Source organism: Lycium ferocissimum, chromosome 4 (genome assembly GCF_029784015.1).
Source record: "Lycium ferocissimum isolate CSIRO_LF1 chromosome 4, AGI_CSIRO_Lferr_CH_V1, whole genome shotgun sequence".
Taxonomy (NCBI): domain Eukaryota; kingdom Viridiplantae; phylum Streptophyta; class Magnoliopsida; order Solanales; family Solanaceae; genus Lycium; species Lycium ferocissimum.
In genome coordinates, this window is record NC_081345.1 from 48,408,616 (window position 1) to 48,430,854 (window position 22,239).

At 34.7% G+C, this 22,239-nt stretch overlaps 2 protein-coding genes and 1 long non-coding RNA gene across 3 annotated transcripts; all 3 read left to right on the plus strand.

Moving 5' to 3' along the window:
- The first annotated feature begins 2,450 nt into the window (after positions 1-2,450).
- LOC132054135 (phenolic glucoside malonyltransferase 1-like) lies at positions 2,451-3,813 on the plus strand. Its single transcript, XM_059446195.1, has one exon. The coding sequence runs from the start codon at positions 2,458-2,460 to the stop codon at positions 3,811-3,813; it is 1,356 nt and encodes a 451-aa protein (XP_059302178.1). The 5' UTR covers positions 2,451-2,457.
- An 8,457-nt stretch (positions 3,814-12,270) lies between these two features.
- LOC132054136 (phenolic glucoside malonyltransferase 1-like) lies at positions 12,271-13,626 on the plus strand. The gene has a single exon (XM_059446196.1). It carries the CDS (start codon positions 12,271-12,273, stop codon positions 13,624-13,626), a length of 1,356 nt encoding a protein of 451 aa, XP_059302179.1.
- A 5,602-nt stretch (positions 13,627-19,228) lies between these two features.
- Positions 19,229-21,794, plus strand: LOC132053403 (uncharacterized). The gene is made up of 3 exons (XR_009414114.1): positions 19,229-20,554; positions 20,736-21,016; positions 21,139-21,794. It is a non-coding gene; the product is annotated as an uncharacterized LOC132053403 (long non-coding RNA).
- The last annotated feature ends 445 nt before the right edge of the window (positions 21,795-22,239 follow it).

A 22,239-nucleotide genomic window follows, 5' to 3' on the forward strand; every position in this document is an offset into this window, starting at 1 on the left:
TCAAAACTTCACCAATTATTCTGTAAAGCATATTCTTATTTTGTCTAGGTCTGGTTCATAGTCTACGCGACACCAGATTCGACGCATTATATTTATATGTGAAAACCCAGCAAAACTTTTTATTTTATTTCTTATTATTATTTTGATATATATGGGGGATTGTTAGAAAAAAAAAATATTATTTTTCTTTAGTATCTCAAAATAATACCAACGGTAATTGACAAAGTTTTATTAGTATTTTATTAGCCTTAAATGGCATCATTCATTTGATAAAATATGATTGTTGACCAAACGGTCACATCATTTGATGATCACATCCTTTTTGGTCAAATGTATTTACTGCCAACGTATGTTGCAATTCAATTTGTTGCTTTATGGCTTTTACTTCATATTATATATTTGGAACGTTGGCAGATGACAGAGGACAATGAGAAATCATCTCTTTCTTGGAGTGTATATATATATGATCTTGTGTCATCATATGGCAGAGAAAAAGACAAAAAGCAAATAGTTCTTCTTATTATTATTATTATTTCTTTTGCTGGGTTATTACTTTGTGAAATCTTTGTTAGATTAGGCACAGTTTTGTACTAGAAGAGCTTGTTGAATCCTGGGGGATACACCTATACCGGGTGAATTATCCTTAAGGACAATGTCTTCGACACGCCTCAAGCTTTCAAGAATTTCTTACTATTTCCGTGTTTTGTACAACAATTTACAATTGCCAGGAAAACTTGGGAGTTCCATCGTCGCCGTCATCTCTCTCCACCGCCGAAAAACTCGAGTTCCAATGCCGTCGTCATTTCCTTCTTCTCCCTCCATCCCCATCGTCATATATGGTCAGAATCTATGGCCAACTGATCAGATTTTTCTCAGATCTAAGTGTATTTCTTAGATCTAGCCAAACTTGAGTGTATTCATCATTTTAGTGTAAATGCATTGCATCTTTTTGTATTTTCGCCTGTATTTTACGTATTTCGAAGGAGATTTTTTTTTTTTTTTTTTTTTTGTGTTTTCACCTATATTTTTTGAATTTTTGTAGTTTGAATATAGCTAAATTGAATACAGCGTAAAAGTAATTACAAATGAATACAACAAATTGAACACAACTGAATATCCATGTATTTTTATTTTTAATTTTTATTATTTGATTATAGCCAAATTGAATACAGTGAATTAAATTATATATAGTGTAAAAATCATTCAATATTGCAAGAGCTATAACTTTAAACTTCATGTCGACGATGGACATACATTATTGATGATGCGGCAATCGGTTAAAAACTGAAGTAGTTGAAACATAGCCTATTTAATTAGGGCAATAACTCGCGCGCTTTACTCCACATAATCGAGTGAGCGAATTTCGAATACAAATAATTTTAAAGAAAGAATAAAAATATTTGGGGAGAAAATTATTGTGAAGATGTGGAATTCTTGAATTTCCAACAACCACCTGGTAGATTTCATCTGGCATGGATTAGCTTGGCGTCGGTGATAAATGCCTATTTGCTGGAGTATTTGTTGTACCACATACCTGTCACATTTCGCTTCGAATTCAAATTATTTATGAATTTTGATTAATATATTAAGACTTATTTTTTCACAATATGGATATATGGGAAGAATTGCCACTAATAGTACTTTTGGTTTCGAATATTTTTGAATATCTAATATTTTAATTTTAAATAATTAAATTAATCTAATCAAATTTAACTATTAAAATTAGTCAAATTAATTCTAAAAATACAAAATATGATAAGTATTTCGGGACGGGAGAGTGTAACATATGATTGACCAAAGCAACAAATTAAAGAGGAAATTGAAAAAGGAGCTCATGAAAATACTATTACTAGTACAATTAGAGGCGGAGCCAGAATTTGAGATTTTGGGGTTCGAAATTTTGAATTAAAAGAGAATCTTGCTTAAATAGCCCAAAAAAAAAAAAAAAACACTGGCACTAGTGGGTTTTGAACCCACATCTCGGGTTGAGAGAGAACTTCGCTAGCCCCTACTCTACCACCAAACCATCCATTCATTTTGTATATGTGGGTTTGCAAATAAACAATATCTATCTTATTGAATTTTTCTAGTATAAATACAGAGTTTTCTCAAAAGCTACTGGTTCGCCCGAACACACACCCCCCCTCCTTAAACACTGTAGCTCCGCCCCCGAGTACAATAATATGTATTACTAATAACTGCTTACATCTCAAGTCCCCATAATTCTCTTTATTTTCTGCAGGTAGTGATAGGGCTAATCCAATATCAACCAAAAATTCTTTCACGTTTTGTCTGGAACAAGTAAGGTACAGATATTTTTTTGTTTTTTTGTTTTTTATGTCGACCAGTAGGTACATATCAGAGAAACCTTATATCAATTCAATTCATCATGTACAATTTAATTTCTATATATTTATAAGCAAAACTTCTCTCTTTTCCTAACCAAAAAATACAGCAATGGCTTCGGTTATTGAGAAATGTCAAGTTGCTCCACCTACGGGCAGTAGAGGTGAGCTGACACTCCCTCTTACATACTTTGATATTTTGTGGTTAGGTTTCCACCCTATACGGCGGATTCTGTTCTATAAGCTCCCCATTTCCAAAAATAGTTTCGTCCAAACAATTATTCCTAGTCTCAAAAATTCACTTTCCCTCGCTCTCAAACACTATTTACCTCTAGCTGGCAACGTTGTTCGTCCACATAATTCGAGCGGTTATCCTGAATTGCGTTATGTGACAGGAGATTCTGTATCTGTTACCTTTTCTGAGACTGATATGAATTTTGATTATCTCGTTGGTAACCATCCCCGTATTGCAAAGGATTTTTATCCTTTTGTTCCTCAATTGGCGGAACCTAAGGATGCACCCGGGGTCCAACTAGCCCCGGTCTTAGCCATTCAAGTGACACTTTTTCCGCATCATGGCATATCCATTTGTTTCATTAACCATCACGTCGCAGGTGATGGCGCTAGCATAGTGGCGTTCATAAGGGCATGGGCTTCACTCAACAAATTCGGCGGTGATGATCAACAATTTTTAGCAAATGAGTTCATTCCGTTTTATGATAGGCCCGTCGTCAAAGACCCTCATGGACTAGGGGATTTGATATGGGGTGAAAAGAAGAAACATAAGTTAGAGATGCGTGACATAATAATTGTGACTCCTCCTGATAGCTTAGTTCGAGGTACTTTTATTATAAGACGAGATGACATCCAGAAGCTCAAGAATTTAATATTATCAAAACGACCAAGCCTAGCTCATGTAACATCTTTCACCGTAACATGCTGTTATGTATGGACTTGTTTGATAAAATCAGAGGACGTGATTGGAGAAAAAATTATAGATGAGAATGTAATGGAGTTCTTCGGATGTGCAGTTGATTGTAGAGCGCGATACGATCCACCACTTCCTTCATCTTACTTCGGCAATTGCATCATGGGGTACATGGCAAAAATAAGACATGCTGATTTAGTTGGAAATGAAGGCTTTACAATTGCTGTGGAATCAATTGGAGAAACTATTTATAAAAGGAACAAGGATAAGGAATACATGTTGACTGGTGAGTGGTTGAAAGAAGTTGTGGCCGCGGATAAGCATCGGTTGCTCTCAATTGCTGGATCTCCAAAGTTTGACTTATATACTGCTGATTTTGGTTGGGGAAGGCCCGAAAAATCGGAATTCATTTCTCTTGATAGTGATGATGGTTTATCGATGTCCCTCGGTAAGTCCAAGGACTCGAATGGAGATTTAGAAATTGGATTGTCTTTGCCCAAAATGTTTATCCCGAATTCGGATAATCAATTAAATTTGTGAGTAGGTATAGGATATGTGGTTAAGCCTCAATCTATTCGATGGAAAATATATATATAGGTATGATACGAAGAAAGTAATAATAATCGAGATCCATTTTGTAAATTCGTGTATCTAATAACATATGAATATTGCTTGATTGGATAGATTTAGGATATGAACACAATGAATCCGGACCAAAATCCGATATTGAGGGAGAGATTTGTATATATTTGCTAATACAAAGTGTTCTTTATCTCCCGGAGCCAGCCCTTACAAAGGAGGGGGATGCCCCATATTTATAGTGTTGCCTCCATGGGCTTCGTACAACGTGAACTAATAAAATAATAATAACAAGGACAGCTCTGAACGGATTTGGTGGGATTAGGCCCGGCGGCGCCGTCTGACACACGCATGGTTGGTGGTTGACCATGGCAGGACGCTACTGACGCGTGGCTCACGTGCAACGGCTATACCGGACCAACGGCCACACGGACCAACGGCCACACGGACCAACGGCTACACCGGACCAACGGCCCTGACCGTCTCGGCGATAAAGGTGGTGGACCAAATGGTGTCCTTGCTCAGCTCCGGTCCAAGCGCTCCTCCGGTTTAGCTCGAATGTCATCAGGCACGTTCCTCTCTTCCTTCCCTCGGTCCTCGTTTCATCGGTTTACGTTATATCCGGTTTTTACCGTATACACAAAACTCGAATGAGTGCTTTTCTTTGTTATATTCAGCCAAGGGCTCACCTTTCTGTAGCAAGTTTAAACTAAAATTATATTTTCACAACAGAATAAAGTTGTACTTACATGTTGTAGTCGATTCAATAAATATGAAATACTGTGTTTTTTTTTTTTTTTTATGTTTTTTTTAACAAAGGCCACTAGGGCTATTCTATTAAATTAAATAGAGTCTACTGAAGCAAAAAGGAAACAAAAGAGTAATGTGGAAAGTGGAAAGTACTACAGCATTGCATAGACATGAGTCGAAGATTGAATCTCCGTGCGTCTTGCTCGAGAATAGTTTCGATTTGTACTTTTGTTCATCTGGTACGTTCTTTTTTTATCCCAGTTGTTGTAGCAAGGAAATGCCATTCGACTTTTTTATCCTTTAAAAATAATTTCACATTAGATAAAACTGTAATTTTATTATTTTCTAAATTTAGCTTCAAAATCAACTAAAATTTTGGTTCTTGAATATTTCCTTGTTTGGATTATATAGGAAGTCTAATACTTAGGACTTTAAAATCAACTAGAATTCTTCTTCGTAATATGTTCATCGTCAATTTGTATTTTTTTTAGATTTGCTATGGTAGAGTTATATATTTATTAATTATGTTTACCCGTAAAATGGTTCAGTTGAATTTATAGACTTGGTCAAGGACACGCGGAGCAAAGTGACCAATAGAGATTAAATAATCGTTACTAGGCTAATGAAACTTGGTAAAAGCAAAGTAAAGAATTAGAAGTAGCCTGGGCTGTAGGTGTCAATGTCGTGACTTAAGCTCGCCGTCCCGGTAGGTCCGGTGGTCCGGGGCTAGTATCAAAGCAACAATGATATTAAAAGCAGTGGCGGACCCAGAATTTTAAGTTCGGGGGTCTTTCTATCCCAAGATTTTGAGTTGGGGGCTCTATTAACTATTTATATATGTTTCCTTTATATTTTTTCTGTTTTTCCTTTATGTTTTCTATACAGTTATACACTCCGTGACTGAGTTTAATGGGTCTTTGGAGCACCCAAAATTTCTACATGGGTCCGCCCCTGATTAAAAGTAAGACAAATAGTGAGTGTAAAATGCCATGTATATTCTCTTGTATATCGTGGCCTTTACAATGGGAATAACAATCCCTATTTATACTTGAGGCTAGGGTGCACGTTCCATGGATCGTGGCCCTGTCCAGAATGAGCGTTGAATACACAGTAATAATGAGCAATAAAGAGGACCATTAAGCCTATTTATACCGTACAGGTAACGCCTGAGTCAATCCGTAACGGTAGACCGTTGGGCTCTCGTTCCGAAGCTACGTACTCTAACGATCTACCGGGCCTGGCGCTACCTCTGTTACAACGAGATGACCACCGGGGTAACCATGCTGACTCATTCATGTGTTATCTCTTATCCCACGCGTCTTCGTAGCATTGGTCCAGCTGTGTAATCTGAATTTTGCCCAATACAAATTATAGTCGTAAATATAAGTTAGAGTTATTTTTTAGAACTCTAAAAACTATGGTTAATAAATTATTACACTACCGAAAGAAGAAAGAGAGAAAACCCAAATATAAAGGAAATATTATTTACACATTCAAAGTCCTAAGGGCCTGTTTGGAAAGCCACCCAGGTAATTGGAATTGGGTGTAATTGAGTGTAATTACACAGTTTGGCACGTTTGTTTGACCAAGTAATTACACAGTTAGGTGGGAATTGGGTGTAATTGACGGGGTGTAATTACACTCTCCAATTCTCGGGGGGCGAGAGTGGGTGTAATTACACCCTGTAATTACAGGGTTACTTTTTAGTTTGTTTATTTGTTTACTTTAATTTCTTTTTATTTTTAATTTCTATTATTTTAGTTTTTTTTTATTTCTATAATTTTAATTTCTTTTTTATTTTTACTTTTGAATTATTTTTATTTTTTAAAATGTATTTTTCTTTTTATATTATTTATTATTCATTTTCTTTCTTCTCATTCACAACCTTTACTTCTTGAGGTTTCATGTAATTGCTCGTATTTTTTTATTTTATTCATTTAGCATAACCTTATTATTATTCTAATATTTGAAACTACACCTCTTAATATTGGAAAGAATGAGTCATTAACAAACTTGACATACAACGAGTGACGTTATTAAAGTAGAATTTCATTGTGAATGAGGTTATAGACTTATATTTTTCCTTTCTTTTGAATTATTTACTTAAGTTTCGTTGGAACTTACTTATGTAATGTTGGAATTTGACATAAGAGTATTATGTTGAATTTTTTCTTTTGGATTTTGAATTTAGGTTATATTTCCAATTTTAAGTTATTTGCTTTCACATTGCATGTTGTTTATTTTTCACTTACATTGTTGGATTTTTTGTGTCAAACATTTGAATAATGTTATGACATTATATTTATTAATATTTTTTTTTTATCAAACATCTAATCCATGACGTTCTCACAAAAAAAAGTCTTCTTTTAAGTTTTATAATTAATTAAAATTAAATATTAATTTGAACAATATATATCAATTATTTTTGTTACAATATTAGTTACAAATATATGATTATTAATTAATATATTTTCAAGAAACAATGTGTTATTAAATAACTAATTTAATATCATTTATAAAGGCAATATTTTTTAAATATTAATTTTAAACTTTTTATAATTAAATTTTATTTTTAAATTAAACTGATTTGTGTAATTACAACGGTGCAACCAACAAACATACTTGTAATTACACTGTAATTACGTCATGACAAACAAACAGGTCATTGTAATTACACTACTGTGTAATTACTAGGCTGTGTAATTACTACCCTAGTAATTACACCAATTCCAATTACCAGGTGGCTTTCCAAACAGGCCCTAAATGTAAGCTAAGGTTATTCGTTTATTTTGAACTTTTATTATGGTTATTAAAGTCCGAAAAGTTTTTTCCAACACAAAGTGCAGCAAACAAAACTGGGAGTAACTTATTTATATATGATAGAACTTTGTATATGAAACTAAACCTCTGCCCATCGAAAGAAATATTTTCTGAGTTTAAGTTGGTTTCAAAATTTCAAAATATATATAAAAAAAAAAAAAAAAATTAATAACGTTTATTGTTTTCAACTTGGCTTAAAGAGTTGTCTCAATTTCAATAGGAATCTATTGCAACGTTACACATCTAACTTAATTTGTATAAATTGTTCTTATGCCACTTTCTTTTCTCCACTCGTTGACATTTTTTGGGTTCTTGAAAACCAACACTTCAAATGTAGGTCATTTTTGTGTATTGAAGTTAATGGTGGCTTCATCCGAAAAAAAAAAAAAAAAAAGGATAACAGTGGCTTTATGCCAATATTTTATGGATACTTTTTGCCCCTTTTACTTTTTTTTTTTTATTTATTAATTGAAAACTGTAGAAGAACAATCCTAACTCTTGATAGTTGTAAAAGTCTATGTAAGTTTTGCTGTCGGAGTTTAAGCTGATGAAACTAGCTTATAAGTAAACACCAAAGTGCAAATATTATATTATGTGGCAAAATTTCATTCTTTGTTGAACTAGCTAGATGGATGTCAAGTCATTCATCATTTTTTAAAAATTAGGGTATTTCCTTATATAAATTATTATTATTTTTAATTATATAACCTAATTATAATGCCTGTCATATTAATTCGACAAAATATATTCATTATAAAGTAGACGATAATTACTACACGTTTTCAATATGGAGTTATATGAAGTTGGCACTTTTCACTGAGGAATTATATTGAGATTAACCTGTTAAAATATTTTAAAAAGATGCTAGGTCAATTCAACAAACGGATATAAATTAAGTCCTAAAGTAATAGGCATTTTTCAAGAGGGAATTATACTGAAATTCTCCAATTCAAACTAATGTAATGATAAAACACTTAACTTTTATCGTAAATTTAGTCAAAATCAAATTATTTTTTTGAATAAAAGATTGACTTTTGAAGAGTATAAATGTCGCCCAACTTTTTGGGATATTTTCTTCAATCAATATTTAATTTTGTAAAAGTACAGAGCTTTATCACGCATGTTGATCGACTTTTTTACGCTTTAAAAATAGATTTTATGTTGGACAAATTATAATTTAATTTTTTTCTCATATTTAGAACTTTTTAATTGATTAAAATTATGATTATTAATCTTTCGTTTACAATAACAGTCCGACTATTTGTGCGAGACACGAACATTAGAACTAGTTAATCTAAAAAGCTGATTCAGGCCAATTCGGCATACGGTATCTGCTTTGAAACTTTACTAATTTTGATTTGTGTTGGGAAATATTATTATGGGGTAAATCGCTTCTTAATAAAGACGATTTCATTTCTAAATTTCGAATCTGAAACTTCTTATTAAGGATAGAAGAATACCTATGAAAAGTTTTATGTTAGGTTAGGCACAAATATGACATGGCATGTGAGGGTGACTTTTTCATAAAAAAAATAGTGCGTGGGTCCCACCTCTCTTACCTACCCCTTGCTTTATCCTTAGAATTGTTTCTTTCTCCAACCACGGTAAAACTCTACCGTCCTTTTCCACCCATCAGACGTACCCCGTCCTCCCCGCGAGTCCGGAATTTAATTGACCCAATAAAAATTCAAGTGAACAAAAATATTCCCACAAAAATATTCCCAAAAAAAAAAAACAAATTTGGTACAAAAGTATCTTTAACGCAGTATTCTACTATCGAACAGGCCCAATATTTTATCTTTTCCATGTGACTGTGGAGCAGGCTCAGTATTTTACTGCGCTAAAAGTACTTTTGTAACAAAAAAATTTTTGGGGGTATTTTTGTTTACTTAAATTTTTATTGGGTCATTTTGGTTCCGGACTCTCCTGCCTCTCCACTTTAATCTTTTTCTTTTTTCTCTACCATTGGAGGGACTATATATTAGACTCCAACCATGATTTTCTCACTTTTCTGCCTTTGGTCGTGGTTCTTTTTTCGGCTTATTTATTTATTTATTTCATGCATATATTAATTTATCTTCTACATTTGATACAATTGAACGCATAATTTTATATGAGCAATAAAATTTATGTGTAAGAAATTATTAAATTTAATAAATCGTATAGATGAATTTATTTAAAAATACAATGTGTTCAATGTTAATAATCATAAAATTAAACTTATAAAATTCTAAATTCTAAATTCACCTCTCATAATTGGTACAAGTGGTACTTCCGTGTCAGGGAGGTTACTTTAATGGGGTTCTCGGATACAATTTATACTTAACAGATTAAATTTAACATTATATTTTATTCTTATCATTAGCTTTCTCCATTTTAAATGACTTCAGCTATATTCCAGAAATTCTAATCATGAACATTACTTATTCTTTCATCTTGCCTTGTTGTGTTATTAACTTGTGCAATCAGATGGCTGTAAACAAACCTGGAAAAATAGTACGCAGTTGTCAAGCTTCCGGATGGTAGTGTAAGTTATTTGCGTTTTGGAAAAGGCCGGGAGGCGAGGGGGGGGTGGGAGGGGTTTGTTGAATGGAAGAAGCGGTGGTAGCCTGGTAGGTGAACAGAAAAAGAGAATTGAAAATGGAGAATGTGGGACCCATATTGTACACTTGTCAATCAATTGAGGCCCTCAGTGCCTCACACCAGTATGACATGACATACCTCACACAGAGTAAAGTTTTTTAAATACCTACTAGTACTCCACCACAACATTTGGTGGTATGTTCTTTACTATATTTTAGCTTTCTTTATTTTCTTATGGCCAAAGTCATAGATGGACCACTGAATTTGTCCTGATTTTCCATCTAGACCCCCCAACTGAAACGTTGACCATCTGAACCCCCAAACATAAAATAAACTGTGCCATTTGAACCCCCTCGTGCCAGCTGACACACGTGTGAAGCTCACTACTTTAAACAGAGCGTGAGAGACCAATTTTTTTTCTTTTTTTGAATTTTTAATCATTAAAAATTAATTTTAACAAAAACTCTATTTAAAAATCTATTTAAATAATTTAAAAAAATTTAAAAACCCAACCCATCATCTCCGATAGCCCACTTCACCGCCGCTACTGCCGCCGCCTCCTCCTTCGCCGCCGTCGCCGCTTTATTTTTTTAAATTTTTAATCATTAAAAATTAATTTTAACAAATACGCTATTTAAATAGATTTTGAAGCGGCGGCCGGGGGGGGGGGGGGGGGGCGGCGGTGAAGTGGGCTATGGGAGAGAATGGGTTGGGTTTTTCAATTTTTTTAATTATTTAAATAGATTTTAAAATAGAGTTTTTGTTAAAATTAATTTTTAATGATTAAAAATTTAAAAAAAGAAAGTGGCAGCGGCTGCAGCGGAGGAGGCAGCGGTGGCAGTGGCGGAGGCGAGGTGGGCTATCGGAAAGGATGGGTTGGGTTTTTCAATTTTTTTTTAATTATTTAAATAGATTTTAAAATAGAGTTTTTGTTAAAATTAATTTTTAATGATTAAAAATTTAAAAAAAAAAGAAAGGCTGGCAGAGAGGAGCGAGTACAATAGCGGTGATGGCGGCGGCAAGGTGGGCTATCGAAGAGGATGGGCTGGGTTTTTCAATTTTTTTTAATTATTTAAATAGATTTTAAAATAGAGTTTTTGTTAAAATTAATTGTTTTTGTTGACATGGCTTATTTAAAAAAAAAAAAAAAAACAGGTAACATGACATGACTCCATGTAACTGGTCTATTTTTTCATGTCACAGCAAGTGAGCTTCACTCGTGTGCCCAGCTGGCACGAGGGGTTTAAATGACACATTTTATCTTATTTTTGGAAATTTAGATGGTCAACATTTCAGTTAAGGGTCTAGATAGAAAATCAGGATAAGTTCAGGGGTCCATATATGACTTTGGCCTTTTCCTATAAAGTAACCTCTTGAGTCATCAGATGCAATCATTTTATTGCGTTCATTGATAAGCCATTATTGGTAATATAGTAGTAATTTATTAAAGCCGACACCCTTTGTCAATCAACAGCTAATGGCCGCTTTAATTTGAAAAGCCAACTCAGATCAATATGATGTATGGTACCCGTAGGGATCTAGTAGCTCAGTTGATTGACTACCTGAATTTTTATCTTATTGGTGAGGGTTCAAATCCCCACGTTATAATTCTCTCTCTCATTTCGCCTTTTCCAACACCCTATGTAATTAAAAAAATTTTAAAAAAAAATGTATGATACCCGCTTTGAGAGCCAACTAATTCAGATTTGCATTCAAAATTTTCATTATAGGGTTAAAAAGCTCCCTAATAATGGTGATTCTATTACCAGAACTCGAATTTGAAACTTTTGATTAAGGATGAAAGAGTACTTGCAACTCCACCACAACGACTCTAGTTGTGAGATCTTTACAATGGGTGTGTTTGGTATAAAAGAATGTTTTCCAATTTTTTCCATGTTTGGTTGGTCAAATTATTTTGGAAAATATTTTCTCTAGTAAAACAAGTTCCTTAATTAAAAATGAGGAAAATGACTTCCCTAATGGAAGTAGACAAAACAAGTTTCATAAGTGATATTTCAGGTTCATCCTGAACCCTCATTCCCCAGCCCATCTCACCTTCGTAGCATTGTGCTGGATTACATATAAATGCTCTTGGGATAATATTTTTTTTTTCTTACTCACCAACCAGTAGAAAATAAGTAAGAATCACACTTGTTTTCCAAGAAAATATTTTCCTACATACAAACACCCTATATTTTAGCTTTCTTTCTCTTTTTTCCAATAGAGTAACCTCTTGAGCCATCAGAATCTCTTAATCAAAACTAAATGGCTTTAGTGATTGAGAAGTGTCAAGTTGCACCACCTCCGGGCAGTGCATTTGAATTAACACTCCCACTCACATATTTTGATGTTCAATGGTTAGCTTTCCACCGTCTGAGACGGATTCAATTCTACAAGCTTCCTATTTCAAAAACAAGTTTTATCAGAACCATCATTCCTAATCTAAAAAAATCACTTTCCCTCGCTCTCAAACACTATATACCCCTAGCGGGCAACGTTGTTTGTCCACTAAATTCAGACGGTTATCCTGAGTTGCGTTATGTAACAGGGGATTCTGTATCTGTTACTTTTTCTGAAACAAATATGGATTTCAATTTCCTTGTAGGAAATCATCCACGAAATGCGAAGGAGTTTTATCACCTTTTGCCTCAGTTGGCTGAACCTAAGTATGCACCGGGGGTTCAATTAGCCCCGCTCTTAGCCATTCAAGTGACACTTTTTCCGAATCATGGCATATCCATTGGTTTCACCCACCATCATGTCGTTGGTGATGGTCTTAGCCTTGCAGTGTTCACAAAAACCTGGGCTCTCCTCAATAAATTTGGTGGAAATGAGCAATTTTTAGCCGATGAGTCCATACCATATTATGATAGGTCCATAGTCAAAGACCCTTATGGACTAGGGATGTCTATATGGGATGATATGAAGAAATATAAGTTGGAGATGTTTGATATTGCGACTCCTCCTGATGATAAGGTTCGAGCTACTTTTATTGTAGCACGGAAGGACATCGAGAAGCTCAAGAATTTAATATTGTCAAGACGACCGAGCCTGACTCATGTAACATCTTTTACAGTAACATGTGCTTATGTATGGACTTGCTTAATAAAATCAGAGGCCGCAATAGGGGAAGAGATAGACGAGAATGGGATGGAGTTCTTCATGTGTGCTGCAGATTGTAGAACGCGGCTAGATCCGCCACTTCCTCCAACTTTCTTCGGAAATTGCATAGTACCGTACATTGCAAAAACAAGGCATGCTGACTTAGTTGGTACGGAAGGATTTACAATTGCTGTGGAATTAATCAGAGAAACCATAAAGAAAAGGATGAAGGATGAGGAATGGATCCTGAATGGAGAGTGGTGTTTTAAAAAACGTAGCCCCATAGATGTAAATCGATTGCTCTCCGTTGCTGGATCGCCAAAGCTCGATTTATATGCTGCTGATTTTGGCTGGGGAAGACCAGCGAAGTTAGAGTTCGTTTCTATTGACAGTGGTAGTGGAATATCGATGTCTCTTAGTAAATCCAAGGACTTTGATGGAGATTTAGAGGTTGGCTTGTCTTTGCCCAAAACTCGAATGAATCCACGGGCTCAGCTTTCTATAGCAAGCCTGGCCTGAATTATATTTTCACCAAACAATAGAGTTGCATTGACACAGTTCAGTGGATTGATTAAAGATGAAATAATTCGAAAACGCTATTTGGTGTATCTTGATTTTGTCTAAGTGATACGTACTTTGTTATTCAAATTGTGTGAGATCCTTTCTACACTGAAATGAGTACTTTGCATTTTTCGCCCCCAGTATATGCTCGCTTTTGTGATTTGGATTAGAGTTTCCACAAGAGAATAAACTTGAGAACTGAAAACCTTGTATTTCATTTGCTTATTCATCATATCATATCATCATATAATATTAAAAGTGGGAAGATTCTAAGACCAAAGTTGAATTACCAAAATGTTCATGAAAAGTTGAAGAACCATTTTACTCTTCACTTAAAAATTATCCACATAAAATTTTTGTATTAAAAAGTAAATGCACCTTTCAATAAATAATAAATTAGATAACAAAATGTAAAATATGAATCCAATCTTACGTGGTAATATGCTCCAGAAGGCTACTGCATTTATTACAATTTATACAAGTCTTTTTATCTTCCCACTGTTTATTGCAAATCTACGTTTATATCACCCTTTGGAATGTCTTTTCAATATTTAATTTCCTTTATCTTTCAATAATAATTACAGATTCATGTATGTCAGTCTTATAATCTTTTCTTTTCCTTTATTTATTTGTTAAATCATCATTGAACAACAAACTCAATTACCCAATTTTTTCTCCCAAACCCATTGTTTATTGAAAAAAAAATCTTTTTTCATAAGAAAATGATGTTATTCTAATCCTGCATATCTGGTGTCTGGTCACCATCTCAACACACCAAATCCATCTAGAAGTGTTAATCAGGTACATCTATTTTCTATTCTTATTACTTTTTGTTTATTCTATACCTTAATTTTATCCTCTCTAATCATTTGCTTATACACGTTAGTAACATAAATTTTAATATTTCAATGTACTAACATGTCAAGTTTGGACAATATTTTGGGATACAAAAAACTCAAAGTCGGAATATTTTTTTTACACCGAATTAGTAGAAGAAAGATTAATCAATCATCCTTTTAATATTGCCTGCCATTAGAAAACCTGCAAAAAAATAAATTGGGCTACCATAAAAGTAAAAGTTGGACTAAGCTTTTTGTAGTAAATTATTTAGTAAGAAAATATTAATTTAAATATCGGATCCGTCATATATATAAATTTGTTGTACCTCCCACGTTCTCTTTATTACAGTTCAGAAGTTTAACCCAGGTAAGTTATGCTAAATGTTATTTTATTTTATTTTTGTCTTTTCTTTGGTATTATTTGTACATTTTAAATTATAGCTTTTCTATTTGGTTATTTTTATTTAACTATCTTCATCATATAGGGATGACTTTAAACTCTAAATTTTGTAGGTTTACAAGTGTTTCCAAGAGATTCTTCCAAATTCACGCATCTCAAACTGTTCTTTCTAGAAATATTGGAGTATCCGTCGAAGTTAAAGTTATTGAAACAAGCTCTCAGAATTTTGTTGGGTCGTCAAAGAATTTATATTCTTAGTACGAGGAGCATTAGTTATTTTGGTGAAAAAGGTGACCATATCTTATTTTATCTTCTTTCTTGCTAGAACTTAAGAAGTCTAGCATATCATTGGTTTCTAAGGCAACTAATATAGTATTGTATTTCAGTTAATTGCTTCTATTTATTTAAGAAAGTATTGATATATTATTCATTTTCCTTTTACTGAGAGGTATTTGTTATTGCTTTTCGTAAAGTAATTAGTCTCACAAGGATATTTATTTTTAGCTAACATGAAAATATTTAAACAAAAAAAAAGTTTAAAAGCAGTTTGCCATCAAAACATTTGAGAAGACGAACAATCTTCCTAACAATAATTGATTGAATAAAAAAATAAAATAAATGAATTGACTCAAATTTCATTAGAGTTAATCATAAAAGTGTTTTTTTTTTTTTAAAAATGATAACCTAATAAAATTTGTAGTTTATTCTTTTCTTTGAGACCAATCAACATTCCTCTTCCACCAAAAATGAAATATTTTAAAAATAAATTTAAGTTTTCAAAGATTGTCATAAAAACTCTTTATTCAAGTTTATTGATAAATGAACTATGACCCGTAGTCTCAATTTGATTTCGCCAAGGTTCACATCTTATTCAATCTCATTACATATCGTACAAGCGAGTTGAACAACTAATTATTTTATAAAAGAGCAACTTATGTGTTTGTACTTTGTATGTCTAATCAACTGGGCCCTATGGTCTAAAGAAAAAATGAACTATGCCCACGATAGGCGAAAGTGTCTTCACAATATAATTTAAAACAAACCATGCTATAGTAAAAACACAAGTTGAACCAATAAGAATAACTAAATGGGTCATTTGCTCGATGGCCCGTCAAAGGCACTGGTGTTTAATTTTTGTCCGTCAAATTTGTGGTCTTTAATTTTTGCCTTTTGCCTAATACCATGAGGTTTGGGGTTTGAATCCCGTCTCAGGCAAAATACATCAAAACACCCCTAAACTATACCTAAAATGTCGATATCACACTTAAACTTTACTCGTGACCTATTACACACCTAATATATAAAAAAGTGATATAATTTACCCCCTCAGAATTGAGAACCGAGTCTCGGTGTGTGGGAGTGTTCCACACGCGCGCGACACGTCGACGACACGTCATTGCTAATCTTAGAAATACAATAAATTTTATTTTATTTATTCTTTCACAATCTTTCTTTTTTTTATTTATATACAGGTTTTTTTCCTTTTTGTTCTTGTCTAACCACCGTCAGCCACCACCTAATATCACCACCATCACTGCAATTTCACAAATCAAAAATAGTTTGACGGAGACTCACAAATGGACGGAAAATACAAGCTCATTTATATGAAACAATAAGCATAATAGCAACATGAAATAAAGTGACCAGGTTGCTTAGAGAAGATGAGAAGGAGCAGTAGTGATGCTACGTTGCTTCAATGGTGCCCAAAAAAAAAAAAATCTTTTGGATCAAGCAATTAAAAACTAGATTAGTACTAAATCTCACAAACTCCATTGGATTTTTGGATCTATGAGTTAAAATAAATTCTTCAATAGCAAAAGCAGTTTTAGCCATCAAAGCTTCGACCACGTCACCCCCGCCCCGATGCCCCACACCTTCTTCTTCAACAATAATTTCAACAAACAATCTCTTCCAATTTGCTTCTAGTTCTCATTCAAATCACCAATTTAAGGAAACCCACAAATATCCATTTGCTTCATCTTCTTCTTCTAGACAATCCGGACTTGACAAATTTATTCAAAATTCCACCAAAAGGTTTTCATGGAGTAATAATGGTGGAGGTGCTCAGAGAATTAAAAAGTGTTCTAAAATTTTGGTTTATGTCTTTGCTATGGAGGAAGGAAGGAAGATGGAGATGGAAGAAAAAATGAAGATGAATTTGGTGGGTGGGGAAAATGAGGCGTGGGGTGGGGGTTAAAAGAAATTGAATTTTACAATTAAAAAAAAAAGAAAAATAAATAATATATAATTAAAACACGCCTCTTTTTTTTTAATTTTTAAATATTGTACATCACCTCATTTCAGAGGGGAGTAAAAAATATCGATTTTAGATACATAAGGTGTGTAATGGGACGACATGATAGTTTAAGTGTGATATCGACATTTTGGGTATAGTTTAGGGATGTTTTGATGTATTTTGCCATAATTTAAAACAAACCATGCTATAGTAAAAACACAAGTTGAACCAATAAGAATAACTAAATGGGTCATTTGCTCGATGGCCCGTCAAAGGCACTGGTGTTTAATTTTTGTCCCTCAAATTTGTGGTTTTTAATTTTTGCCTTTCGCCTAATACCATGAGGTTTGGGGTTTGAACCCCGTCTCAGTCAAAAAAAAAAAATCGCAAGGCATAGTTTCGTAGCAAAGTTAGGCCTCAGGCAGAGTTTTGAATGCAAAAATCTACCTCAGGCATGCAAAGGCAGAGTTTCAAACTCTACCTTAAGGTAGATTTTGAAATGCAAAACTTTGCCTTGCGAATTCAAACCTCTGCCTTGCAATTTTTTTTTTATTTATTTTTATTTTTTTAGCCAGCTGGGGTTCGAACCCAGAACCTCAGGGTATTAGGCGAAGGGAAAAAATTAAAGACCACCAATTTGAGGGGCATAAATTAAAGACTAGTGCCTTTGAAGGGCAATCCGCACAAAAAAATGTAACGAAATCATTTCACATCACTAGTCTACCCATTTTTTTAGTAGACATATTTTTTTGTGAAATGATATTTACTAAACCCTACAAAAAAAGCGTTGAAACTTCTGATTAAGGATGGAAGAATACATATCACTCCGCCACGACATTTTGTGGTAAGATATTTACTAAATCCTAGCTTTTTCCTTTTTTCCTGTAAAGTAACCATTCTATTGGGTTCATTGATAAGCCATCACTGGTAATATTAGTAATTTATTAAAAGCTAATAGCAGTAGTGATTTAGCAGTGTCAAGTTGCACCACCTCCGGGCTGTGCATCTGAACGTTCACTCCCACTCACATAATCTAAATTGAAATCCACATCCGCTTTAGAAAAAGTAATGGATACAGAATCCTCTGTTACATAATGCAACTCAGGAGAACTGTCTGAATTTAGTGGACAAACAACGTTGGCAGCTAGGGGTATATAGTGTTTGAGAACAAGGGATAGTCAATTATTTTTCCTGTGCTATGTTTCTGGTAGGAAGTATTGCCTTTACTGGATATGGCTTGATTTTCTTCCTTTGTGCTAATTTGTTCAATTTTGCATTTGCTGTTTTCGGCAGTGTCCATGACGGTAGATGGCAACAGTGAGTTTTACTCTTTCCCTGTCGAATAATGACGAAACAAAGAACTTTCTTGGAACGGTATAGCAAAATTGAATAAAAGCCCAGGCCTTTTGCTATCCTAATTTTCCCGGTCCGAGTTGGAATTCGTTTTTAAAAGCCCAGGCCTTTTGCTACCCTATAAATACATATTTTACACGATTTTTACATAACTTTGGACCTAGAGAGAGGTTGGAGCTGCCGTGGAGGCCGTAGTTATAGGATTTTACCTTCTCTTCTCTGTATTGCTCGTTTTTACGTTTTTATTCGGGTGATTTGTAGTTTTTCCTCCATGTCTATGTGGAGCTAAACTCTTTAGTTCTAGGATTTTGGCCAAAACATAAAAGTTGACGTTTGATTATCATTTATATCTATTGATTTTCCATCTTTGGGTTATTTATTTATTCTTGATCTTAATTGTTTGATTATTTGACGAAATAGTTGAACACTATCTGTGGCGTGTGAATTGAACTAGGGATGGGGAATTTGCATGCTTAATAAGAATAAATAGAGCTTGTTCAATTAATTGTTTCGCTAATGAGGATAATAATATACACTTTAGCCTCGCTTAGTTGAATACGGAGATATAAATGCGTTGTTTTCTGATGACCAAAGGAATGTAGGCGTTGGAGTAACATTTACAGGCTTGTGAGCAATTCGGAAGATACTCATAAAGTTAACATCAACCTGTCAACTAGTAACCCATAGGTAGAACGATTTGAAGACTCAACTGGATTGTTTTAGCTCTGACAAAATTAAAAGGATCGGAGATGGGAAAATTTTCTCTTGTATTTCTCTACTGAACACTGTACATTGTGTAACGTATTTATACAACTATGCTAAGGACTACAATGCTAATATAAGACTATAGTACTAGTATGTAAAAATAAATAAAATCCCTAACAAACTAATCAATTATGTACAGCTCATAAGATGCCTAGAAGGGTCTAGAAGAAAACTATACAAGGTGTCATTATTCCTGTGTAGTGCAGTGTATGATAAAATTAGAAGTGTGCTGATTTGGACTTAGATACTTGGGCTGCATCGGGAAATGTCAATAGGCCCAAACTGTGAAGAAGCCCAAAGTAAAAATGAGTCCAAGTCTCAAATCTGTAGGGCCATAGAATTAATCACCGACAAGGCTATGTTGAATGGGATGTGCACTATACTTTGGTGAAGTCAAAGAGTTCTTATTCACTTGTGTTTTCTCTGTTTCTTCTTCATCGTCCATCAAGGATTTCTCACCGGAAACATCCCCCCTCAAGTAGGAGTCCGGTGATCGGACTCCTAACTTGCTCGTAAAATGCCGGCGAAGAGGACCAGCCAACGCCTTTGTAAAAAGGTCAGCGACTTGAGATGAAGTTGGGACGAAGTTCAATGAGATGAGTTCGAGGAGTAGTTTTTCAAGAACGAAATGGCAATCGAGTTTGATGTGCTTAGTTCATTCGTGAAAGACTGGATTTTTAGCAATATGGATGGCGGCTTGGTTGTCACAGTGCAAAGAGACCGGAAGAGAAGGCGACACACCAAGATCTGATAATAGAAGAACTATCCATGCAATTTCTGCCACAAGACGACGCATAGATCTGTACTCCGCCTCAACGGAGGAAAGGGAGACGATGGGTTGTTTCTTGGATTTCCAAGAAACGGGAGATCCACCCAAACTGAGATAAAACCCGTTAACAGATCGGCGAGTATCGGAGCAAGACGCCCAATCCGCATCACAGAAACCAAAAAGTTGAAGAGAGGGATAAGAGTTCATGAAAAAACCAAGTTCTGGGTTTGAACGGATATAACGAAGGGTGTGATATGCAGCTTGAAGATGACCTGTCCGAGGAGATTGCATATATTGGCTCAAAGATTGTACGGTGTAGGACAAATCTGGGTGTGAGTGAGTCAAAAAATTCAATTGCCCCAAAAGGCGTCGGTATATGGTTGGGTTAGAAAGAAGATCACCAAAATCAATGGTGAGTTTGATTGTGGGGTTAAGAGCAGTGGTGGCATTTCGAGGACCAAGATCTGGATGTTCAGCAATAACATCTCGAGCAAATTTTTGCTGTGTGATGAGAACACCTTCAGGTATTTGCAACATTTCCATTCCAAGAAAATAACTTGCATAGACCAAATCTTTGATCTTGAATTCTGAGTTAAGAAAGTGTTTCAAATCTATTATCTCTGCTTCATTGTTCCATGTTAACAAGCTATCATCCACATAGACTGCAATGATAGTAACAAGTGTGTTTGTGGACTTGTGAAACAGAGAATAATCATTCAACGAAGAAGAGAAACCTCGTGTACCCAAAGCTGCTGAAAGTCAAGCATACCACTGACGAGAAGCCTACTTAAGGCCATAAAGGGACTTGTAGAGACGACATACATGAGAAGGATGAGATGGAGTCAAACCAGGTGGAAAACGCATAAAAACCTCTTCATTAAGAACTCCGTGAAGGAACACGTTATTGACATCAAGCTGGTACAGAGGCCATTGACGCTTGACTGCAATGCTTACTATACATCGAATGGTGGCCATTTTAACGACAGGTGAGTAAGTTTCGGTGTAATCAAGTCCTGCTCTTTGAATGTCCCCCCTCACTACGAGTCTGACTTTCAGTCTCTCTAAACGTCCATCTGATTTCAATTTAACTTTATACACCCATTTGCAGGGTAATGGCCTCTTACCAGGTGGTAGAGGGACAACTTCCCAAGTGGAGTTGGACTCAACAGCCTCTATCTCATTATCCATGGCTGCTCGCCAACCCTCATGAACAACTGCTTGCTGGTAAGAATAGGGTTCCTAAATCTGATTAATGGAATCAGTAATAACTTGGTTGTGCTGGCTAAGTAAAGAGTAGCAAAATGAATGTAGAGGAAATTCAGGTGGATTAGGAGATAAAACAGAATTAGCATTACCACAAATAAAATCAGATAAATGTAAAGGAAAATTAGATTGTCTGGTTGATCTGCGCAGCACTTGACCCTGAGGCAACACATCCATTCGAGGTTGGTTAGAAGGAGAGGTAATGGGAGTACTAGAGGGATGAATTATTGGACTATTTATAGGAGATGAGGGTGTAGAATAGACTGGATCAATAGAGGGAGTTGGAGAGGAAATAAAAGGAGTAGGAGATGATAAAGTTGAAGAAAGAGGTGGTGAGTGTGTGGAAGGAGGGAGAACCAGAGGTTCTGCACACTGAAAAGAACCAGGAAACAATCTAGACATAGGAACTGAGTTAGTGAAAGGAAATATAGATTCAAAAAATTTAACATTCCTGCTGATTATGACTTCCCTGGACTGTAAACTTTGGACTTTGTATCCCTTCTTACCAAAAGGATAACCTAAAAATACTCCTGGAATAGCTCTTGGTGCTAATTTATCCCTATTGGCTGAAAGAGTAGATACAAAACATAAACTTCCAAATGGTTTGAGATGAGAGTAATCAGGACTTTTTCCAAATAATTTTTCATATGGACTTGAATACCCAAGCAGAAAGCATATTGTGCTTAAAAGAAGGAACATATAAAACATTTTGTAATTCTAAATTGGGAGTCAAAGAAGTTGTTCCTATTTGGTTAACTGTAACCTTGTAGGAATTTGGTAAAGTGACAGTAATAGGACTAGAGAGAGACTTTAAATTATGTAGTAATGCCTTTTCGAAAGTCATATGTTGGGTTTCCCCTGAATCTATGATCCAAGGATTGGATAAAAGGGAATAGAAACAGGAAATGAATGAGTTACCAGCCATGTTAGCAAATTGATTTCCATC